This window comes from Rhea americana, unplaced genomic scaffold (genome assembly GCF_003343005.1).
Source record: "Rhea americana isolate MKP2758 unplaced genomic scaffold, rheAme1 scaffold_68, whole genome shotgun sequence".
In the NCBI taxonomy this organism is placed as follows: Eukaryota; Metazoa; Chordata; class Aves; order Rheiformes; family Rheidae; genus Rhea; species Rhea americana.
Genome location: NW_028186845.1, coordinates 272756 through 297110, shown reverse-complemented (window position 1 = coordinate 297110; position 24355 = coordinate 272756). Strand labels below are relative to the sequence as shown.

The 24355-nt window shown below is 42.0% G+C and overlaps 1 protein-coding gene across 2 annotated transcripts in view; it reads right to left on the bottom strand.

The window, feature by feature from the left end:
• Nucleotides 1-24355, bottom strand: part of GALNT9 (polypeptide N-acetylgalactosaminyltransferase 9) — a 154155-nt gene that overhangs the window by 56855 nt on the left and 72945 nt on the right. For both annotated transcript variants that reach the window (XM_085321073.1, XM_085321074.1), the window contains exon 6: nucleotides 17699-17816. In XM_085321073.1, coding sequence (XP_085177199.1) covers nucleotides 17699-17816 — 118 coding nt within the window. The remainder of the gene's footprint in view (nucleotides 1-17698; nucleotides 17817-24355) is intronic.

Below are 24355 nucleotides of genomic sequence, written 5' to 3'. Positions count from 1 at the left end.
AACCAATAACAACACTTAAGTGATATTAACAAAGAAAAAAAGCCTAACATGCTCTGATGCTTCATTTCAAAGTGAGACAAAAGCCTGACTGGATCAAGGAACGTAGGGCACAGCTGATGTCAGCCACAGTTTCATGATGCTACCACAAAGCCAGGGTGTTACAAAAACTAGTTTGGGAATACTGATGCATGTAGGCTTAGACAGCCACGTTAATCAACCAATCTATCAAATAATGCTAATATTAAGGAGTTGTAAGCATTAATACCATCCCTAAAGAATTTGGCTCTAACGAATACRAAGATGGACCCATCCAACACAACTTTGACAACACCCATGATGCACAGAGATATTTATAATACATATAYTCACACACAGAGTAAGAATTTTAGATATTGTTTTCTGTTTCACCTTTGCACCCCACAATTGTTTTTAGACTAGAACTGTGTCCACATCAGCTTGTCTGAATGCTGCACAGTGYGGTGTCTCAACATTTATTTTAATCGGGTTCACAGCATGGAATTATTGTCATGAGATCATTCCTGACAACTTTGTCCAGTACTTAGGGTTGAAAACAACCACATAGAGCAGAAGAGGCCATACAAGAGCAAACAGAGAGAGCAGAAACGGATACAGCAAACCTGGCAAAGTGTTTTCTTGAGACACTGGGAATTTCACAGATTCCTCCAGATGCATCTGAGTATGTTCCTCCTTTGACCAGTTAATCTGTTTTTATCTGCATCCATCTCTCAATTCCCTTCCTGAGGTCACTTCAAATGCTTCTCCCAAATGCCTAGGTTCCCCAGCAGTCTTCACCCTACCATTTTTCCATAGTCAGAGATAAGGTCAGAAGAAATCTCTATGATCAACTTCAGCTGATTTTCATATGTAAGAAAAGTCTATTATATATTTTCTCTGAATTAATTTCTGCTCAAACTAAAACACTTTCTTTACAGTATCATCTTATGTCATAGGCGAGTACCCCAGTTAACTGTTTTTGCTTCTAAAAAGGCTCCCCCCACACACACTAAGGGTATAGGCTTTCTCCTTCTCATCTAGTCAAGGCTTCTCCTCTTAAGCAACAAACTCAAGTCTAACACTTCCCTTGCTTTGAACATCTATCGTTAAAGACATTTATGAGCTTTCCTGGGAGTTGCTTAGGTACTTAAGAGGTCTGATGTCCACAAAAGCGCCGAGCTCATAAGTCACTGGCASAGCTAGATATGTGTGGCACATTAAGGCCTGCTGGAGCTGAGCCAAGAAAGGTGGAGGATAGGAGAGTGCAGAAAGAATTCAAACATATTGGCAAGAGTAGGAAGYAAAAGGTGGGGAGAAGGTCTAGAGGCTCACCATGAGAAGAAAAAAAATAAAATAAAGGAGTTGAAGAAAAGCTGAAAAAGATCGGGTCATTTATCATCTGAATTTTTGAGCTTCCCCTGTGAAACTCAGAAAAGAGAWTCAGCCCTCTGGTTTTATCTCACATACTCCTCTCCTCTGACCTCAAAAAGCCACTTCCTCTACTGCCTGCTGCACAAATAGAAAGTAAAAGGAGATGTCCACACCCTACAAGACTGCCCTACAGAGATGTAAAGGGTGCTGCCAAACTACCACACAGACCTAACGGAGTCGAAAACTGGGCAGCAAAATCATACGTTTACTTCTTCCTGCCTTTTGCTTTTGTAGGTCTCAACCTGGGGCCTAAAGCACAATCACTGTGGTAACATTTGCACCTTACGTTCTCCTGGCACTTTGGATCCACTGTACGCTGGATCGCTGAAGGCAGAACTAACAGCAGACCTATTCTTCACCCAAGAGGCTGCTGTCAAAGCGCCGGGAGATAAACAGGAATGTTAGTAACGGTCAGACGTTCACATCTAGACTCTGCACATCCTTTGCTATGTTTTGAGCTAGGGACACCAGCACCACAGGACACAAACGGTCTTTACTGAAGACCTAACAATTAGTGTCTGCATTTGGTAAAGGGGAAATACTGCATCAAGTCCTCACTGTGACAGAAGCAGAAACAGTGCAGAAATTAAGGCATCAAACAGAGAAAGTTACTGGGTCATACCTTTATTAACGTGATAACAAGTGCAAAAGAGCACTGCATTTACCAGAGGTTTTTTGAAAACAAATACTTTTTGAATCTACGTTAGATTAAAATCAGCAGCTGCTTGGGCTCTGCACTGGGATGTAATTCCTGCACTCTCTAGGGGAAGGTGTAGAGGTTTTTCCAGAACGGATTGGATACTCCATTTGGTTGTATCTCACAATTTAAGGAGGTCAGATGCWGCAAGGTGAAAGATTTATCATGCGATCTAAGAAGCTCATGGATCCGATGTAGTTATTTAAGGTTTCCCGTTTTACTAAGTTACAGCACTTCCTTTTCATCCAAGATGCAGGTTGTAGACATTCAGCTAATGTCACTGAAGGAGAGCTTTTCCGCTGTCTTTCCTTATGAAAGGACTAATCAAGGTCTTTAAATCTTTCAACGACCCTTCAAGATGCAATTCACCCAGGTCACCATATTATCACTATTTCCTTTCCTTTGCTGTCACATTYGCCTCACGGTTTCTTCCTTTATCTGTGTCTTGACCTATTGTTAAATTTYAGAATTACAATGTTAGATTGCATGYGTCTTTTTTCCTTCCTTATCTGTTTTCTTTCAGAGAACAAGGGACCGGTGCCCTACAGGTTATTCAGACTGAGAAAGCCTTGCATGAAGGTCTAAGAAACATCTTAATAATTGCAAGAATTTGCTATTTCTTCATATAGAAGCTGCTATTGACATTTGACACGACAGGAAACATTGCTTCAGTAAAACAGACAACAAGCTATGCTTAATTAAAACAGGCAGAGGGAGTGAGAGTAAGGGARAGAGTAACTTACACTGCATTTGCACATTACTATAGCCTCCTGAGAAGATACATAATCAGAATTAATGATGAACAAGAAAAACAAACCGTGGTTTCCTTTGCAATTATTCTCACTTTGCTTCCTACTGAAGACAATCAAGAGTAATCCGAGTATATGAAAGCCCACGTAACGTGAAGAGTTACTGGGGAGCATAGGATGCTGGAAACCTGCATTTAAACGCCACTTTTTAATGCTTAGGTCCTACATCTGCTGCAAGCCAGAGAAAAATATTGCAGCATGACTCCAGAAATAAAAAACATCAATACCCCCCAATTCAAAAATGTCMTAGGAAGGAGGAGGCCAAAATGCCCCCACTGCTTACGTGGCTAGGTGGAGAAATGAATGGCCTGATTCAGGTTACACCGGGTCTCATCCTACACTTAGGGTGCTWGTACAATATACTTAGGGCTTGGTTCTCTGATCAGCGCTTCTTCCTTAATCCAGGGACAGGTAAGGTTTACCTGAAGCGCCTGGCATAAGAGCTTCCAAATTGACTCTAGCAAGACCTGTCCCTCTCTCTTAGGAGACTGCTGTCAAAGCTTAGTTTGGCATGATTTTTCTTCCCGTGAGACCTGTTAATTACAGTGCCTTTTTCCTGAGCATCATTAGTTTGTCTTCTGGCCCTTTGAGCAATGCCTACATTTCACTTGTTTTCAGTCCACAACTGCCTACATTAATCACTACCTCCAAGTGTTTGTTTGCGTTATCTCATTCCCCTCACCTGTAGTCTCTCATCCAGAGCTTTCTGGAAGATCTCTATCATCCATTTTCTTTTTTCTTTTCTGTAGGTTAAGCCTGATTATGTTTTTGCTCCCCATAATTCATGCGTCTCGGACATCAAGGAAGGCAACACAAGAGAAAGCAGCATACACAGTGAAATGAATAATCATCTAACAGAATTCCTAGGAGGAGAGAGGTAGTTCAAGTAATATTGAACCAGTAGTTCAACACACAATAGCTTAATACAGTTGGCTAAGGAAATAAATGCTTTAGTAGCAAGGTGCCAGACAGACCAAAGCCCAAAGACAGATCACCAGCCTCCACAAAGGATTTCATTCTGACCAGACAAAAAGACATTGGGAAGCACAGCCTATTCCCAAAGGGATGGCTTTGGAGGTGGGTGCTATATCCATTTCTAAACACAGCAGATATTAATGCTTCTGCACATCTTTGCAAACAAACATGCATTCATGCTTAATCTTAAGGCAGCGATGCTTTGAATGAGTAGGTAGATACAAGAGTTGTAGTCCCAAGCTAAGGASGCTTTGCCTTGGGAATTTGGAATCTTATTTTAAATAATATCTTTAAGAGGTATACTATAAAATAACCAATTTCTAACYGGCAGATCAAATAAATCTATTAAGAATGAACAGCTAGCAGAGATATTATACATGTCTGTGTCTACAAACCTGACAACTGACTACATAAAAGATATTAAATAACTGATACAAGCATTAAATAATTGGTAAAGCCTTTGGAGGGAATCAGTTACTGAGGATGGTATTTTAATCAAAGTCCACTGAGGATTATCACCTACCCAGCAGATATGCATGAATTGCTAATGTCTATGTTGTATGAGAAGATAATGTTTCAGTGATCGAGTTTCTGTACTAGGCAGATAACATGCAAGTCAGAAGAAAGAAATTCAGTCAGCTTGTTTGGTCTGGTTGTAACCTGAAATGTTTGCATTAGGCAGAGGTAAGTTTTTCAGACTGGTGTCCCTTCTTTAGAGTAATATACTTACTATAAAGCGGTACCCCCCCCAAAAAAAAAAAAGGCATCAGCAATGAAGATAAGGATATATTGTTTCTGTGGATGCTTTAAAGGATTTCTCGCAGTGACAGAAGTGCAGGTTACTTGTTTTGGATCGTAATAAAGTTTGCAACAGCTTCCAACCTCCTCTCCCAAGGCTATAGGGCAGCAAATGACAAAACATTTTAGCAGGCAGAAATTAAAAGCAAGTGAAACTTAAATTTACTGAGTAACTGACACATTGGTTGAACAGGTGGATTACTGGGGAGGGAACAGAAAATAAGTCAGAGCAGTATAATATATGCAAACCACACAGCTGTAATTTATCATATGGCTCCGCTTGGAGTCCCCAAGTGTTCATCTTCTGGCTTACTCTGAAGCTTTAAAGGTTTACCAATTGAGAACTAATGCTTACAAGATCTGTAAACAAGGAACACTGAGTGGAAATACTGAGAATCATTTTTGCAGGCATGAGAAAAAAAAATACCTTTAATAATCTGTGCAGCCACTTTGAAGATGCTCTGACCCTTATGTGCAAATCCCTCCCCATTTCATCTGGCAACTGCTTGAGAAGCCTCAAGTCTAAAAACCTAATGCCTTTCTCTTATCTATTTACTTTAACAGCTTCTCTGCCTGGTTCCTAAGTCTAGCACAATACTTCCTTGGCCCTCAGAATATAATCTTCATCCTCCTCCCAACTGCTTTGTAAACACTTCTTTCCTCCTCCTRTAATACCAGTAATCAGAAAAGCACATGTTCTGATGCTTGGAATCACCTGCCTGCATTGGCTAATCTTTCAGGAGCTTCTATGCAGTTCTCAAAATCCTGCTTATTAGGCAATTTGCTTGTTATGACTTGGCACTGTAGCTGCCCCCTTTTTCCTTCATTGTGCCCTCAATTGCCTGCTTTTTCCCATGACCATACTTAAAACCCTGAGCTCAGTGCCATCTCATCCGGTGAAGCGCCTGCAGTAGGAAGGACCCTTTCTCTTTCCAAGCCTCCATTTCTTGGCCTCTGGATACATTACTCTATTGCATTTCTAAATAAAGAACTTTTGTAGTCCCTTCCTTCATATCCTACCGCTCCACATAGACGGAGGGCTTATCAGCTCATCACAGCACAGAAACAGTTTGGTATATACACACTCCACAATTTTGTAAGAGTCCATACTGCATATATATACCATTGATTATGAATATTAATGAGGTGATTCATGTGTCAAAGTGATACTTGCGTATTTGCAGTTAAGACAATTGGAGCTAGGCAAAACCTGCACTTTCAAAATTTAAAATCTAAAGATCCTGCTTTGCTTTTATTTTATGAAACTGGTCCAAGCCAAAACAAATTTTCTACCTTTAATTCTTTTGCTACAACATTCAGCACTTACATATATTCCTGTTTTTGAAAAAAAAAAGTTTCTGTATTTGAAATTATGAATTTTTGATTAACAATACTGTGAAGATTAATATTTCAGCATAAATCCAACTATTCCACAAAACCCCTGGGAAGAGGAACGGCCCAGAATGAGCATTAGTCCATGACCTCCAGGACTGTTCCATGACATGCACGCACATACGTGCAYGCAYATGTGCACACACACATTATCAAGCYAGAGGGAGAGAGAATGCGTGTACGATGTTGCAGAAAGAGGGCATGTTCAATTTATGGGAGTAACAGTATGCAGAAAAGAACAAGTTCACATGTCTGTGATGGAAAAAAAAAATAACTGGATTTCTGAAGCATCTGATATTGGAGATTATTGTAATATTTTGATTCTAGGTCTTTTTTTTCCAGAGTTTAGGAAACCTGATTGCCCTTTGAGAGAGGCAAATAATTTAGTATCAGCAAGAAAAACCCTTTCAAATTCTTTTCACATGCTCATTTAACAACCATCAAAAGGTAACCTTTTTTCCTAAACAAAACAGTACTATTGCTAGTATTAAAACTACATATAGAAGAGAAACGAAGAATTTCCACATTACCAACTACAGGAAATCATGGAACAGAGAGAGTATACTATAAGTTATGCTGTTCAGGAGTATCTGCTTGTTTCCCAGTAAACTGTCACTCCACAGCTGAGGTCCAAGAGGCAAATCAGTCATGGCTCAGCGGAGAACAGTGTTATCACAGCACGTGAAGATGCCAGGAGCTACCTCCAGCGCTCTCTGCTTGAGTCCTACTTTGTTGGAGACAGGCTGCCGACCGTCACTCGGGAGCAGGAGGACCCGGGACCGAGCAGTCTGCAAAGCCGCCTTGCAGGGCTGGCCTTGGCTAGGGCAGCTGGAGCTCCCACTACGTCGTGCCTGAGGAGCCCCGGCTCAGCGCGGCCTCTCGCACGAACGAAAGGCCTTTTCCTGCCCGTCTGTCACTCCCAGCGCTGCATCTAAACCACCTCATTTTATACAAGCATCTGCAGAGGGTATTTTCCCTCTGCACCTCCTGTGCCCTTCTTTAACATTTACTGTTTGAGATCAGTAGTCTATACAATTTATTGTACCTGTCAAGGCTAATTTATTCATGGGATCTGGCAGTAATCAAAAAGACCGAGATTGATGTGCCAGCAAACCCTGACATTTATTCATATTTTGAAGTCCCATTTGACCTTGAACTGCAGCTAACTGGAGCTGAACTTGCCAGCAGCTCCACGAGGGCTGGCAGATCGGTCACCGTGGGGCTAACGGCACAACGGCAGGGCCCAGAACGGCCCCAGAAAAAAGGCTGAGAGAAAGAAGCAGGGAAGGGATAGGACATCTGTCCTCCAGCGGCAGTAGGACATGCGGAGTCTTCTTCAGCAAGCCTCGCAAGGCCACTCCAGGGAAGTCACCAGGAAGCAAAGGAGAAGAGAGAAAATAGCCCCTGTAATGCACGCCAGCTCTGAACCCTGCAGTAATCCCTCCAGGCTTTGCATTCAGAGCAACTGGTAGTAAAAAAGGCAATAAAGTCCATTTGAGATAGTTGCAGACCAGGATTTGTCATTGAATGACCCTCAAACAACCTCTGTGCACAATTTTAGCCTTCTGCCTCAGTTTCTCCCACAGTTAAATGGAACCATGTTCATTTACCTGCTCCTCTAGAACGTGCTAGGAACCAAGGGGCATGACATGATTGAAAACTATTGAATTGTTTGTTTTTCTGCTGCTAGTAAGATATTTGCATAAATGACATGCTATTAGAAATGCAGAGAAAAATCTAAGTGGCTTTTTAGGTACAAATATGCAGCTACAATTTAACCGAGACATACAAATGTATCATTTTTTTTTTTTTTTTTATATTCCAAACACTTAAATACATATTATGCAGTTGCATCTATCACAGAAGCACCGGATGTAATTTGAGGCTTCTCTGGGTTCTCCTTGGCTGCAGTTCTCATGTTAGAAATTCTGCATGTCATATTAAATACGATTTTTTAGTGAGATCTGCATTTTCTAAACCTGAAATACAAATAGAAATGACATATATGCCATTTTGTGTTGTTTTTTTCTTTAAGTAGCTAATACTTTTCCATTATGTTGGAGAAAAGTTACTGATGGAAAGTAATTGTGCATTCTGACCAACACATTTTTGCATGTCCACGTGGGCCTAACACTGCCACACAATCCAGTTTGATGTTAGTAGATGAGAAACAACAACACTAGAGGACACTGAGGTTGTTTTTCTGTGTGGATCTAGACCACTTGCATTACAAGAGCAATTAAACTATTTATGAACTATGCAAGGTATACTAAACTAAGGCTAATAAAGCCTTTTGGCCGCCTTATTTCCCAACCCTTTTCTATTAGAAAACACAAGATTTGAGAGATGTTTTGGGGACTGTTTGAAGGAGACTTTAAATATTTTATTGGGATTTCTTGTTCATTTCCTTCCTCCGATGCTGAAGTGGAAAAGAAAGTACAGAGTAAATGTGGCAAGTGGGGGTCGTCAAGTTCCCAACTCCCAGCAGTCAGTATGATCTAAAGGTACATTACTGCACATATCATATCCCAAAACATTGCTATGAAATATTCCCATAGAGCTTTTAAAGGACAATGGATTGTAGGAAGTGATACACCTTCGCGAGCCTAGTTTTTGTTCGGCAGCTGACGGCTGGTCCTGCCATCAGCACTGGAAGGAACAGAACAAAAAATTGAAGGCAAGCTTGGAGTGTACTTGCAGGACAAAGATTAGGTGGCAAAGACCAAACTTTTCACGTGCTTGCTTTCTGCCTGCACTGGGGACTACCCCCATGCCTGCAGACTCCATGCCAACGTATTTTCCTTTTGTGCTCAGCTGAACCAGGAGCTGTCCCCAGAAAAGGATATGAAATCAGTATGGAAAGGGTGTACACTGGAATTAGAAAAGTTAAACACTTTGCACACTGAGACCAGGCTTGATTCCCTTCCTCTGCCCTGCGCCAAAAGGGTGATTTCACCAGTACATGGTGAGTATTATCACTGGCATTTGCAGATGGGCAGTCCCAGGCAGCAAGGCAGGAGATGGATGCCTCAAGACCGTTCAGCAGGCAAACATACCCCAGAGAAGAGCTCAGCTTTCATTGCTAATACTACCACCGCACTATGCAAGCCACTTAACCAGACTTCCAGAAGCCTCACATTAAAGGCCCACGTTCGTGGCTAATCCTTTACTACCATCAACAGAAAATAGTTTGTCTTTTTTAAACATGGTACTAGCGGCTCTTTTTCTGTGGGATTACACACAATGCAGATAACGTTGTAGTTTTTTGACACTGAAGAACAAACCTTTATTCAAAGGCTTGGGTACACACATTACCCTCTCCCTCCTTCTGCTCGGAGGCGCCTATCGCACCAGTCAGCTTAACACACTTTGCTCTACTCAGGCAATGCTATCACAAGGGTAATTATTAGTTGGTTTGACATTTCTTTAACAGACTGCACAAAAACAGTGTACAAATCAAACAAAAAAACAAACAAAAAAACCCTACATTACCTCAGAGTTTTCTAGGCAGAATTAAAGGACAAAACATGGAGAAAACCCATAATCTGCCCTAAATTCCATCAGCGGTCAGTTCTGTTTCCTTCAYATGCGCGTGATGAGAAAGCTTGCCTGTGGGGAGGATTTATAGGCCTCTCCTGAACACCATAAATAACAGTGACTTGAGATTTCCTACAAGGGTAACACCTCCTCAGCAGATTAAAGTTTATACATTTCAACCCTTACAATCAGCTCCCCAGACTGGGGACAAGGATGCCACAAATCTGATGGCTCACCTMTGAGGCCGGGGTACACCTTCCAGGTGGAGCCCTGTCCGAGGACGATGCTGGGGGAAGCCCTCCAGATGACTTAGCCCCTCAGCTCAGAAGCTTTGCAGCCTGCTAGTATCCCCTTGCCTTAGGTCTCACCTTGGCTGAGGGTCTCTGCATAGAGTGCTGGCCTTCCATCCAACTGCTAGAGTCCAAGCTGGAAAGATCTCCACCAGCCCAAGGATCCTTATGCTGCTCAGAGGTTCAGATTGAGCTTGTTATCCTGAGAGCAGTAAGAATCAGCTGTGGARCTAATCATGGGGTCAGTTAGAAATGGGGAACCTCCTGCTCTGGGAACAGCTGATATCCTGAAACACTTTCACATTTTATTTTGGAATAGAAACAAGCCATATTCCACAGCACTGTTTTATTTTATTTTATTTTATTTTTTGAAGGGTTCTGGGAAAGATTTAAAATAGTTCCAAAATTTCAAAGAAACTGTTTGTACAGTATGCTGGGCACTGGGGTAAGGRTACCTCCAGCTATGCAATAGAAAAGCCAGGCTTTTGGCTATCGTCATCAAAATTAAGAGTCCTGCACAATATTTGGGGTGTTTGACGTGCTGCTATTTTGCAATAGAAGCTATGTTGCATCACAAAGTTTCTCACCAGGCAAAAATTSTCTCKAGGCTTTTGGTTCAGTCTCATCATYAGGCAAGTAAACGCTATTTAACCTGTAGTGCAATCAGCACACTCAACTTCCCTGCATTTCTTCTCTGTCTCCCTTTCAGCTCCTGCTTGCCACTGCACAGGAACCCGCATGAGATTAAATCTGTCAGAAAAGGGCTGAGAAGAAAGCTACAAAGACTAAGCAAGCRTTTTCCTTCCTCAGCTCTTTTGCTGTTGATCTGTTTCTGAAATTTCCAGCCTTGTGTGCTTATAATGTTCTAGTACATGAAAGCGTTTGTAACATAAAATGTTACACTGCATGTAGCATGACGTGATATTGAAGCCAAATGGCCAGATGCTTTTTGCTGAGYTATTTCCAATGCTCCCACTTTAGAGAGTGTTTTTAACAGTATTCGTAAGCTCTAGTCCCATAGCCTGCTGGCAATTTCATGCTAGAACACCACTGCACTAGCTTCTGATGAAAACATTGTTTTCCATTCAAGGTTACAGTCATCTTCAATTTAAAAAAAAATCACAATTTGGTTCAAATAAACTGCAGGCAGGTAGAGAGTTGGGTTCTCTCCCCAGAAACAAGACTGTGAATCCCATTTAGAGTACAGTGGAGAATATATATATGATCTGTTAGGGAAAAAAAGAAAAAAAAGAAAAAAGCTAAGTATTCTCACTTAGGAGGAATAGGCCAAGCCCCGTCTTTCAGCTATCTGGCTTTGCAATGCACTGTCTGCATATTYTTTTTCACATGTGGGAAGACCCTTTACAGGGAAAAACCTCTGGTTTCCAATGCCATTATGTCAGACGTTTGAAACCTGGCACAAGAAGCTGGCTGTCAGGTTGGAACTCCATCTCTCCTTTTCATCTGCTTTTTCATGGCTTTCTTGTTTGCTGGGTCTTTCTGGTTCACTGCACTGAGGCAAGAACACCAGTTACGGGGCGGATAAAGCAGCAGAACCAGAGCAAACAGAGTTGCTAACGGCTCCTCCAAACGCGAGCTCTTAATTGTTGCATGCCACGTGTCCTCGGGACGCGATGAAATGCCTGCGAGCACGTCTCCACCTACAGTGAACGCCAGCTCCTTTTCCAGACAGGACACACTACTGCTTTACACAAATGATGAGCCTAATCGCAGCCTGYTGGAATCAACGTAACTCCACTGAAATTAAAAGACACTGAAAACTTAGCCTAGTAGAGAACTTGGCTCATCATATATGCATATCATCATAGAATAAAAGCCTATTCCAATCCCTATTTTAAAGGGKGGAAGGAGCTGCAAATTAACGTACTCCAGGCACCGGGAATTCAGTCCTTTCATGATTTCCTTAGTGCTTGACTTTACAACCTTAACATTCTTTAACTTTAGGAAATGCCTATAAAAACATTAAACTAAACTGCAGACAGAAGAGAGGACCCCCTTACTTATATAGCTTACCTGGAGAATCAGACCTAGCAGATTTATCACACAGGTCTCTGTTACTTCTACAATTAGATAACTTACAGTAGATTACATCCTTTGTTAGGACCCTGCTCTGGCTATTCAGAGTTCAGTGCAGAAACATTCAAACTGCATTTAATTGCATGCTGAAAATGGTAATTTATTGCACTTCCATGTGAACAGTCATGTGCATGCACTACATTTTCAGATTACCAGAAATTGTGAATTTTTGTTAATGTCAGTTAAGCGATTCTCCATCTAAGTGATTAAATGCCTTCACACTGAAAGGCTTTCTTTTAAAACTTTTCATTTGAAACTGAGTTAATTTATACTAAAAACTACAACTTGGGAAAAATCAAAGTAAAAATGAAGTACTTTGGAATTACTGAAATAAGACATTTTGATTAACCTGTATTTTCATTAAATTTTCACCTTTTGTTTTACAACAGCATGTGACAAAAACCACAAAATTTTGAAAAATGGCATTCCTACTTACTTCTCAGCTCTAAGGGAGCTGGGCCTGGCCTCATGAATCATACAAGGTAAAAAGCATGGTCCAGAATTTAGAATTAAAATTTGCCATACATAAACCTTGTGACATTTTTATTATAGCATACCAGCCCAGAATTTGCATTTAAAACACTGACTGCTCAAAGGAATCTAAATCTCTTCAGCTGAAGGTAATAAAAGCAGGTCAAGAATTCACTACTCAGCAACGCACCATTAGCATTTCCGCTCAGAGAAAATACAGCTCGTCTGATTTCAAAGAAAGCAAAGCTGGGCCACATAGCATGAGTTTGTGAAGTATAATGATTTGCTCGTGTATGAAAGCGTATTAGACAATGAGTTTTATTTCCTGGGAAACTGCACCATGAGTTTCTAATACACAGTATTTCTGCAAACGCAGAGATAGGGCTGCGTGTCCACGCACAYAACCTGTGCTTGCTTTCAACTAGCCTGGCTGCTGTTAGCATGTCACCACAACCGCAGAGAGAGTAACAACCTGAACTCTTATCCAGTTTTCAGGCATCCTTTTCCAGTCCTGATGAACTGTATGTTTCAAGAGGCAGCAAAAAAACKGGCCAAAGCTACTGGTGACATATCTTCACAAGCTAAGGTCACGACTAACCATAAGCATCCAACTAGACACTGCTGGAGAACTAAAGACAACAGGATCATCACTTGAGTCCACCACAAAATTGATTTATTGCTAAGGATGGCTCTAATTAATTTCTCTGGTCAGAACTTCATAAACATCAGGTTTCTTTAAGATGTCTAAGTGGGTAAGTCACTAGATAGYACCTGAAAGAAATCATCAACTAGTGCAGATCCCCTCCTTTGAGATATATCATGGTGCTACTAAAGAAAAAAGTAAACTGATTTATCCTGGTCATAATGAGAGAGAACAAGTTTTGCTTTCAGCTGATATTATGGCAACAAATTTGTTTTTCATTTTGTTTGKATTCTTACTGGTGGAAATACAATTTCATTTGTTGTAGAGCATCCTTTAAAATAAATGCTTGATCTCTTCTCACCTACCACTACYGTAGATGCGGATAAAATGAAAAGAGTAACAATTCATTCACCTAATCACCAGCATTCCAGAGGAACAAGACAGGGTCTTAGTGTAATGATTAATCATTCTGCTATAAAAAGATAGAAATTCYTCATATTAGGCCAAATAATAAAGTAGGCTTCTAATGTTTCTGTGATTCCTTTCTAAACAATTAAGGATATTTGTAGCTCCCACTAACACGGGAACTTACATGAGGCTGTAAACCACRCAGTTTCTTAATTAGTTGTTGAGTAAATAGTATGTAGCCTATTAGAACTACTAATCTCTGCTTCCCAACACCTCCAAGGCATCCCTCGATAATTCCATAATTTTGAATTMTCATCTGAAGGGAACCCTGCCTTTCAAATTTCAAATGCACATTTGAACAAAGACTAAACATAGACCGGCGTTTCACTTACCGGTGGGACATCTCACTACACTRCAGGTCAGATGGACTACGTGGAGTCCAGGAGTGGCAAGGACCAGCATGATCCACCATGAATCTAAGGGGACTCCTTAAGGGACAGATACACSCATGCTTCACTGCAGAAGAAAGTACCATCACTTTCCCTTATCTCTGCTTCCAAGCTGGCAAAAAGACAGCTGAACCACAGATGAAATGAAAATCGGGCTATCTACCGTTCACTGGACGCACAAGGACACAAGGTGGCAGAGCAGTGAAGCAGCACCACGCACTGATGCAGCAAACAAGCCAAGTTCCCTGTGTTTGTCAAGGGCACCTCATCCATGCAGGAGGCAGCCGTAACTCARCCTTGTAAATTCCTGGCAAAAAATGGCTTTCAGAGCCCCACACACAATTCCCATCAGCTTTAGTGATGTTTTGCAAGTAAGTTTGCAAACACTAGCGGAATAGCACCATTTCTCCCTAAGAGAATTCAACCCTATATTTATCCATCTTGCAATGAAACTGTTATCTTTGAAAAATACAGTACAAGATGACATTATGTAAGASTCCATCTATTTCCCTACTACTGCAAGCCTGCAATCATGCCCGTCTCTCTTTTATTTCCTACAACACCTGGCCCTCTTTCTCACCCAAGCCAGAACCCTTCTAGCCTGGCAAAGAGACATTGGCCTCACTGCAAAGCTACCCTAGGCATTACGAGAATGTTGCAGCTCTAACCAACAAGAAGTATACACAGAAAAGGCAATGTAAGTAAAAACAGAATTGCAGACCCCTAAATATTTTCAATAGAGGTGGTAGCCCCAGCCAGGTAGCTAGTTTATGCACTGTTTATTCAAAACAGCAAATCATTTACATTAATTACTTAAATACGTCCATTTGCAGAATTTAGAAAAGGAAAAAGCCACTAGCAAAATACCCAAGATGATGATATTTTTAATAAACAATAGATTTAAGGAGGATTAGCTGGGTTATCAAACAGTACYCTCCCAAATCAGCTCATTAGCTGTATCGCCTTTCCCAATTTCGCTTTATTAAAACTATTTAAATGAAGGTTCATTAGATGTAATGTAATCTAATTCAGACGCTCCAAGTCTAATCCCCTTTCTTTTAGCAGTAACATGATGCTAGTCTGTAAAGAAATTTAAAGGATTACTGCTACAGCTTTTTAAAATAGGGACCGTTTTCAGCAGAATGTCCCTCTGTGTTCTCCAGCTTTATTTCTTGCTCTTCCCTATTACTTGTTCATTCATGTATTCCTACCCTTTTCTGTCTTTCATTGCTCCACACAAATTAAGCAATGGTTTCCCTCCACGCAGATGCAGGGGACAGGCTAAACCCTCAGCCTCTCCTCCCTGCTCAGCCTGCCTAGGTGCAGACTCCACTACTGTGGGGTCCTCCACTAAAGGGCCAAGGACAGGCCTTGGTGCTGGGGCGTAACTTCAGAATTTCCCATCCAACGTCCTGCACTTGTGGCCCTGAGTCCTGGTTTGCTCTCAGCTGAGCGCTGCCTCCCGCTTTAGACACTGATACCTGCATAGCTCAATATACCAGGTCTTCGGAAGGGATTGATCTTTTGCAATTTCTAGATTATGGAATTAAAAAACAAAAAAAAGGCAAGAAAAACCTTCGTAAATTCACAGTGATTTTATAAATATCCTCTGGGGAAGGGATTCTCGAGTGCTTTCATACTGCTACTTTCTGACAGCTCTGAAAGACACATTGGGAGGGATCACRTGGAGGACTTGCACATTAAGAGGCACATGCTGTGCATTATCACATTGGATCCAGGCTGAAAATGTAGATTAACAGATCCATGCTATGGACAAACAATGCACTATATGGCTTATTTTAGAATGAACTCATTCATACGCCTATACTTTTCAAAAGCCCTTTTCAATCATTACATAGGGTTAAATATTCTTYCTAGGGCAAGAACAAAAAAMCAAACAAATCAAAAAAAMCCCAAACCAACAAAGAATGAGAGCTGGCTCCTATCCATACAGACTTTAATGGGTTTCCATATCCCAGAAAACCTGTCCTCACTCAGTTCAAATCCTGGGCTCTTCAAGCAAGCTGCATTTTATAATCCTATTAAAACCTTTGCCTCTGTTTACCAAGAGCTCTAATCGTACTCGGCGAGTTCTTCTCCTCTAAGGAAGAGCGACAGCTTTCAGACTTCTTAGGAGGCTTATTCATCAGCTACGCCAGACTTTCGCCAGAGCGTTCAATCTATTCTGGAAGCAGCCATGTGGAAAAAGTTTCAAACAGCTCAAAGCCCTGCACAATGATAAAGGAAAGCTCACACAATCCTGGTAATAGCCTGACCCTCTTAAGGAAAATTGGATGATTTGTGGTAGCAGTTTTTGTATCCCCRGTGTGAATTCTGAACCTCAAAGTATAAGCAGCATAGTCGCACCGTCCCATTAAAAAATCTATCCCTCCTGGGATGCTGAAATATAAATACAAACCCATATGTGAAAACAAACTCCTGCCACAATGACCTTCTTCAGTCCACTAGTGTGAAGGAGTTTGTAGCCATTTTAGAAAAAAGTGACAGATAAAGGATGGACTAATTTGATGCTCATTGTTTCAGCATGAGCAGAATATATGCTTTAATGAGCACACCACATGCACCAGGGATGTGTTACTGTGAGACAGAGAATAAAGAGTAAGAGGGAAATAATTAAACAGCCAGCTTTAAAATGAGGAAACTGTGTTTATGCAATGTTAAGTGGCCTACTTTCCAAGTGCTAAGCAATGGCAGGTTCCTCGAACTCCAGAAAAAACTTGTGGACAAGCAGCACCTGGAAAACAAATTCAGAGGATCACAAGCAGCAAACCTCTTCTAGGCCCAGAGTTGACTAAAGCTATGTTGAAGTCATCTGGCTATACTTTGTAAAATCCAGCTCTCCTTTGCATGCCTTTCCAGCTTTTCTGAGGTGCTGCTTTATGTGAGATCATCTCCTCATACAGCTCTCCACCCTGAGCTCAGTGTGAGCTCCTAAATTCCCAGAGAGAGCARGGCATTCAGCCTACAGAACTTCACCTAGGCTGAAGGGAGCAGAGAAGGTGTTGCCCAACAGGTAGCAGGATAGGTGGACAGACAGACTCAGAAGTCACTCAAGTTGATACCCTTTTCAAAAACTGCTGCAAAGTCCTGCTAAGCTTACCTCTGCCAGACATGTGGTACCCTTCCTCAAAACTTCTACCTTGCAACTTCTCTGATAGCGTTTTTATGCAAGTCTTTGGGGCCAGCAGAAACAGATACTTCTAACCTTTACTTCATTCTTTAAAGATAACCCTTAGAGTTTAAAATACCAGAGTATTCATTGTGTGTGGTATGTAGAATATTACAACTGACAACTCCTACCAGCCTGGCCTTAGTTTTGCATTGGTACTACATCTGCTAGACCATGCACCCACAACATCCCCTAGCCACAACGAGCAAATAATACCTCTGTTTACATCAGTAGAGCTACTGGGAAAGCRAGGAATCTGTCTCACTAGCTCAAACACTGACAGAACAAACCAATGAACTATATTTCTGACTTTCATCAGTTGTCTCGAGGTCAGTAATACCAGGAATATTCATTTACTAGGATGGTTAGTTCCAGATAGCACTGCAGTATCAATGATTTCAGTACAATAGCCTATCAGACAGCAATTCYGTTGGGCCACAGGCTCCCCATCCTTCTTTGCAAATGGACATTACAAAGTCTCTTCTTTGTTACTCACCCTCATGCCTAATTCAATGTTTTCTCCTCCATAGACCTCCATACCAGGATCAAGCAAGCCGATCTCACCAAAGTATTCTCGGTCCACTACAAAYGAGCATCCAATCATGGCTGGTGTTCTACACAAAAAGAATAGAAAAGCAAAAGCATTTAGTAGATACCACAGAACCCACTTCATAACAAATTTAGACAGTTGAAACACTTTTTAGCCTTCAAGTCTATATTTACAAYTAGATTTATTTACTAGCCTGCACTCACACTGTACTACATCCCCCAGTGGACAGGGGATCGCGTGTGACCAGATCCAGCTAAATATTTAGCACACTGCAAGACTTGCTTGGGCCAGTTTTCTGTGAAGCAGACAGAAGATGGGAGGTCAAGTACACCATGCACATAAGTAAAACCTCAGGCTGTTTATTCTTTGTTTGACAGATACAGCCGCTGTGCTGGAAGTTCACTGCCATACAGAGGGTAGCGCAAGAATTAGACAGCACTTTATTAGAAGAGTAAGGCACAAAAAGCCTGAAAAGCTTTGTCAGAAATGAGGAGTCTCCCTATACACATACTGAAGTTATGCGCATGCTGACAACGTCAAATTAAATATGGCGTTAAGCAGGGTATGTATCTTCTTGGTGTCAACTGCAGCAGATACATTTCAGTCCTGCTGATGTTGTTCCATGATCAACACTTGCATTCTTGGTAAGGTCAATCTTCAGAAGAGGAAAATCTTTCAGATGAAAAGATTCTACCGTCAGATCTGCTACAGGGTGACTTCGGACAAACCACTGCCCTTCCATAAGCATTGGTTTCCATAGGTGTAAAACCATGACTCTGCTCCCTGTTATAAAGTGTTCTGAAACTTGTCTCTCAGGAGCGTTACATTAGAACAAGGCAATAAATTTTGAGATCTTTTACCACATGACCATTGTTTTAATGAAATGCAAGCAAGTTACATTTGCTTGTTTCATTTGCCCACACTTTCTCTACATCTCTATGTTGGTCACAACACCTGCCCACTCAAAAAACAAAGTAAGGGGACCGGGTTTCATTGCAATTGCTCAACATTTCAAAATTTAAACTTGACTAATTCTAACATGGAGAAACAGCATGAGCCTGCAGCACCATGTTTGACTTGCAATTCAACTGCAAGTTGCACAGTGCCTGCTGCAAGATCACATACAGTCATCCTGCTGTCTAATCTACAGGATAGTCCCAGATCCAGGCTCTGTCCACAGGCCCTGCAGACAGAGCCACCCAGTTCAGTAGGATGCTAGTAGACCAGTCTGAAAAATCATGGAAACTGTAGCCTTAAAATCATCTCAGAAACTGAGTGCTTTTGGAGGTAACTTAGAAGGATGAGTTGTGCTCCCTCTTCCATTGAAACGAAGGCAATAACATCATTTCTAACAGCGCTACTGCAAAAAGACATCAGGAAGGTTCTGGTGTTTGCCAGTTTTTTATTTTCTGATAGAACAGAAAACGTTCTACCTATGGCCTGAGTTTATATGTATACACCATGAGAATGGTATATAGAAACAAAGGTGATGGAAAATCTCTAAACACCTATTTTAAAAAGTCTCCTCTGTAATGGATTTGTGTTACACTATCACTATGAATTCTCTCTTATCCAAGATACCTGCACATTTCCTCAATTTATACAGAAAGCCACTCACAAGATATTTACCCGTGGCATCGGAGAAACATATTCATGAAGCAGTTTCATACACACATGAAAAACTGCCCTGGCTGGGAAAGCAAACACATTTTGTGCCAATGTATTTGTGGATCTCACTGGTAGCAGCAGGTGGCTGCTGGAATGGTGTTATCACATCAGGTCCTTTTTCTCATCAGGACTTCACCATCTCTACAGCAGGAGGTTAAAAAAGGCTTCAAACAGATGGCCAAGTATATGGTTAGATAAAACAATTCTTTGCTCCTAGGCCTAATATGTATCCCAACGCTGAAGCGCAGAGTCCGGCCAGTGACAGGAACTATTTGGTACCCCTGAAAAGGTTCATTTGCTGAAGCACTGCTATTACTCATCTATAATGGACTCCGCTGTAGCGTTCACATTACTGGTACCGCTTCAGCGTCTCTTCCTTGCACTTTTTCTCTGTTTGAAAGCCATTGCACCCTCTCAGATCATTACAAGCCTATGCTGCACTGCACTCATGTTTTCTCTGCATAATTGAAAAAGGCAGCTGTTGATAGAAACACATTTGATCAGCACCGTTTCTGACAAAGAAGCCGAAATAGCTTGATTAACTCTCACGCTGCACCCTACAGAGTGAGATACGTTCCTTGGGCTGTGAGCTGGGAAGGGTTAGATTCAGTGATGCTGACAAAAGCAAGCATTTGGTTTTCACAAATGACTTTGGACTGCAGTGGGGGCCCTCATATGATCCCTGGCTCCTAGTCATTCAGAAGAGCTGAGGGAAACTGAGGCCAGAAGTGCCAAACCCCACTAAGAACCCTACTGCTACCACCAGCAGCCTCAGTACTTGGAACTCTCCCATTCCCCATGGGCCTCTTTTTGTAAGTGCAAGAAATGACAGCACTTCTCTGTTTGGTGCTGTTATGCGTGAAGACTCTCTTGAATCAATCTGTCATGAGAAGCGACTGGAAACCATGCATGGTAAGGATACTCCTGGCTGGACACATTCATTTTCTAGTGATGTATATGCTTCTTCAGATGGCACCGGTGCTTACGCCACGATCTTTGTGAGACGGATAGTATTTATAAATTCAAACTATTTACTAAAAATGTGTCTCCGTGTTTATAGTTCCTACAGCCATGCCTGAAGACACACTTGCCTAAAGAAGTTGAGAAATCTCCTGTAGAGAGGACTAGACTTATCCTACATATATCCCACTGTCACATCCTTATTACTGAAAAATGATTTTAGGCTACAAAGGAGTGAATTTGGTCTAGAAATTGAAATAAGAGAGAGGTATGACCAAGGAAAGTGAATTTAGTAGTTCTAAAATATGCCTTTGAGGGAATGTTTAGGTATTTCTTAACTTTAACCATGATAAAAATGGAAGGAGGGAAAGGAAACATCAGTCACTTTCTTCATTTGCCTTTTCAGGCATTTAAAGGCAAGCATAGGCTTCACTGAAAAAAGGCTAGAGTGTCGCTGCTTTGCAAACCTGAGCTGCTAGCTTATGATTAGACCTACTCTCTTCTCCAGACCCCTCAAAACCTGCCGGAGGCAGCTCCTTAGAGCAGTATGATGCTCCCATGAGAATRTGTTTCTCCTTCCCTCCTAATGAGGAATGGTACCTCTAGGCTTCACAGGCTGCTCTCAGGTCCTGGAAGCTTTCTCCCTGGAGGACAGATTTTTGCAGCTGCTGTCTCTGCCCATTAGAACACTGACTTGTTAATTGAATGGGGGTGGGAAATACATTTTGGATGCAACTACATAATCATCACTCGCAGATGAATGCCTCTGAGGACTGCCTTTTCACTTCTCTCTCTTCTACATTTTATTTCTTCTAATTTGATATATTGAAATGCAGGCAGACTCCACAAGTCTTCATAGCACATTCAGAAAAAAAAAATGTTTTCATGAAGGCAACAATAGAAGAACAATGGTAGAGGGAACAGCATCCAGCTCTCCACCAAAGCCAACCAAAAATTACTTTTGTCAGTGCCTCTCTCTACCTGAATTTGGCTGTCCACAGCCACCACATATCTGCACGGCATCAGTCACAGAAGCTGAGGAAGAACTTGCCTAGGAGGCTCTAAGCTTAACTTTCTAAATATTGTATGTCAACACTTTCACTGTTCAACCAGAGTTCGGGGAGTCTGACCTCATGAAACCCAGGCTCTTAACTTTCCCGTGCTTTGACCGACCCAACAGTAAAAACTAAGTACAGCGCTGCTGCACAGCCCAGTGAACTGGCAACTGTGCTGTGAGTCAGGAGACCTTGACTCTACTCCCAGCTCTGTCATTCAGCTGGTCTTCAGTGAGTCACCTCCTTCTGCCTCTTTTTCTTCATCTGTGAAGCACAAGTAGCAATACTGGACAAAACTACCTCAGCAGCTTAAGAGCCTAAGACTCCCTTTTAAAAATGTTTTAAGTATATCATAGGTTGGTTTTATACTGGACTGCAGTGTAACACACTGCAAACACTTTTAAAGAAAATCGCCTCTGAGAAAGCATATGATCCTCACTCAGCCGCCACGGTTGTTTTTTTCCACTATCTGAACAAACTCCAAAACATCTACCACTTTTAGTACAGTGCAAAGACTCCCCTTGAAAGTCAGAAATAGATACATGAGCAAAAGCAACTGTGTTGGCACCTCTTAAACACTGCTCTCTAGCCAAGGRGCAGTAAGTGTGAAGGTGCATGACCTTAGCACTTCACAGCTGCAAAGTAAAATATATTAACTTAAAGCACACCTGTTTTACGCAAATGGACCTTTTCCCTTAAGTCATGGACTTTTTCTTGTAAAACAGTGACATTTTTAGAAGGAAAGTATCACAAAGCAGTCATTGAAGGTGTAAAAATTATTACCAACTCTTCAAAGGTGTTGGGAGAATTAATTGATCTGTGGAATATTCTTTGACACTGCTGAGGATGCTTTAAGTATGAATTGTTATCAACAGCAGCAGACAAAGGATAACATGGGAAACACAGTAAAACGGCTTTTGCAACTAAAACGTAAAATGCAGCACAGAACAGTATTGATTCTGCACTGCAGAAAGACAGAGCATAGTCAATTTGTGGAAATCACCTGATGGCAGACCTTACTCCGGGGATCACCCTGGGGAAGGGAGGAAGCGGAGAGAACAGCACTTCGCCACAGTAAATCCGCTCTCCCCTSCCGCTTGCTGCTGTGGCAGGCAGCTACCGTGAAGAGAGGCACCGTACGGTGGGGGCCAGCGCCTGGCGTGCGATCGCACCGGGGGCAGAGAACACGAGCCAGAAAGGAAAGCCACTTCCTCTGCGTCTGGGTTAAGACAATTTTCTTTTAGCACAAGCAGCTGGAAATGCTCTCTGCACCCACAGTACCAGCCTCAACACCACCAGCAGCAGAGCCACACTAAATCAGGTGCCAGATCTCCAGGAGCCGGRCTACATCTTCGCCAGAGCAAGGTGGATCCCTCCCTCTTCTTCCCTTCGCAGATGAACTGACGGGAGCTGCCGGGTGGCTTCATCAAGAACACGGAAAGGAGAAAGTGAGGAGCGTGAGGCTGCACGTGAAACGATGGGGCTTCCTCTCCGCTCCACATCTTTGCCTCTCTGCCTTAAGGTCACTACGCACGCAATCAAGTTACATTTGAAACACTTTCCAAAGCACACAGTGAGTCCCGTTTCCAGGACAACTGACCTGCAAACGCACGTATACATACATATGTATGTACATATGCATATAGAGAAAGAAGGAGAGCTACTTGAGCAATACATCACACACCGTATCTTTGAGTTTTACATTTTTCCTAGCAGATTGTTTCTTTGATTTCGGTTCCTAAGYAGTACCTCACCCCGGCCCGGTAGGTAAATGGGGAAACCTGCATGGTACCTCTGTAAGCATTTACCTTTTCTTACAAATCACGTCGTCCGGAATAAGGAGTCACATCAGGCTGTGAGAACAGAACTCACAGACGGATTTGCTGTTCAGGAGCTACAGGAAAAAAATGACAAGCTTAATGAGGGGCAGGCTTGTCAACCCCTTTGGAGAGCTACAGCTTGGGCAAAAAGCAACTGAGAATGCTTGGCTGGGAAAGCAGGAAAGTAGGGGTGAAGAATTACTTTCTGATGCCCCACAGAAGTGCATTTTTTGGAACAGGCAGGATACCCATGAGAATCTGATGACAAATAAAGAAGAGCAAGCTCTCTTGTAGGCTCCTRTAAACCAGTAACTAAAAAGAGGGCCATCACTAAACCAGTTTTATTACTGCATGACAGCGTGGCTCCTCCCCAAGGACATTTCAGATGAAACCCTYCCAGGCTCAGGTACACAGAAAAATTTCTTCCTGGGTGGCACAGACCCATCATTCGCACAGACTAGCATGAGGCCTAACTCGTATTTGAGATAGTCGCACRCACTCAGCTAAAGTGGGCAGCACAAACAAAACCACTTTTGCCGGGGCAAGCCAGACCCTGTTTTTTACAGATGAGCGAGACACACGTACTCTCAGGAGTTGCTGAGTGTGTGTGTGCACATACACACTGCTTCTGGTGCCATSCTATAGCGTATTAAAGCAGTAAGTGGGAACATATGCAACAATGTAATGCACCACTGCTGCGGGAGGAAGATAAAAGGAAAACTGTACTACGCGTGGCTGAGCGAGGCTGACTAATGAGTCTAACGTTAGTGGCTGCTGATCATGAAATCAAACACAGAGCAGTCCATCAAATCATGGAAGGCGAGGGAAGAGGGCCAGAGACAGAGCTCAGGGTATCAGACGCCTCCCTTGCTGTTCTGAAAAATTGTAATATCTTCTGCACGCAGGAAAAAAAGAGATTGCTTCAATGCATAGTCAAATTAATTACAAAGCCTCTGGAACAGTACTCTTGGTTACACAGTTTGTTGCCAGATGATAAGGATGTTTTTGGGCAGCGTGTTCTCAGGAACGCAAATGGAAAACGACATGATGGACACACTGTGTCAAAATAACAATCCTCATTTAAATCTTCACATTAGAGA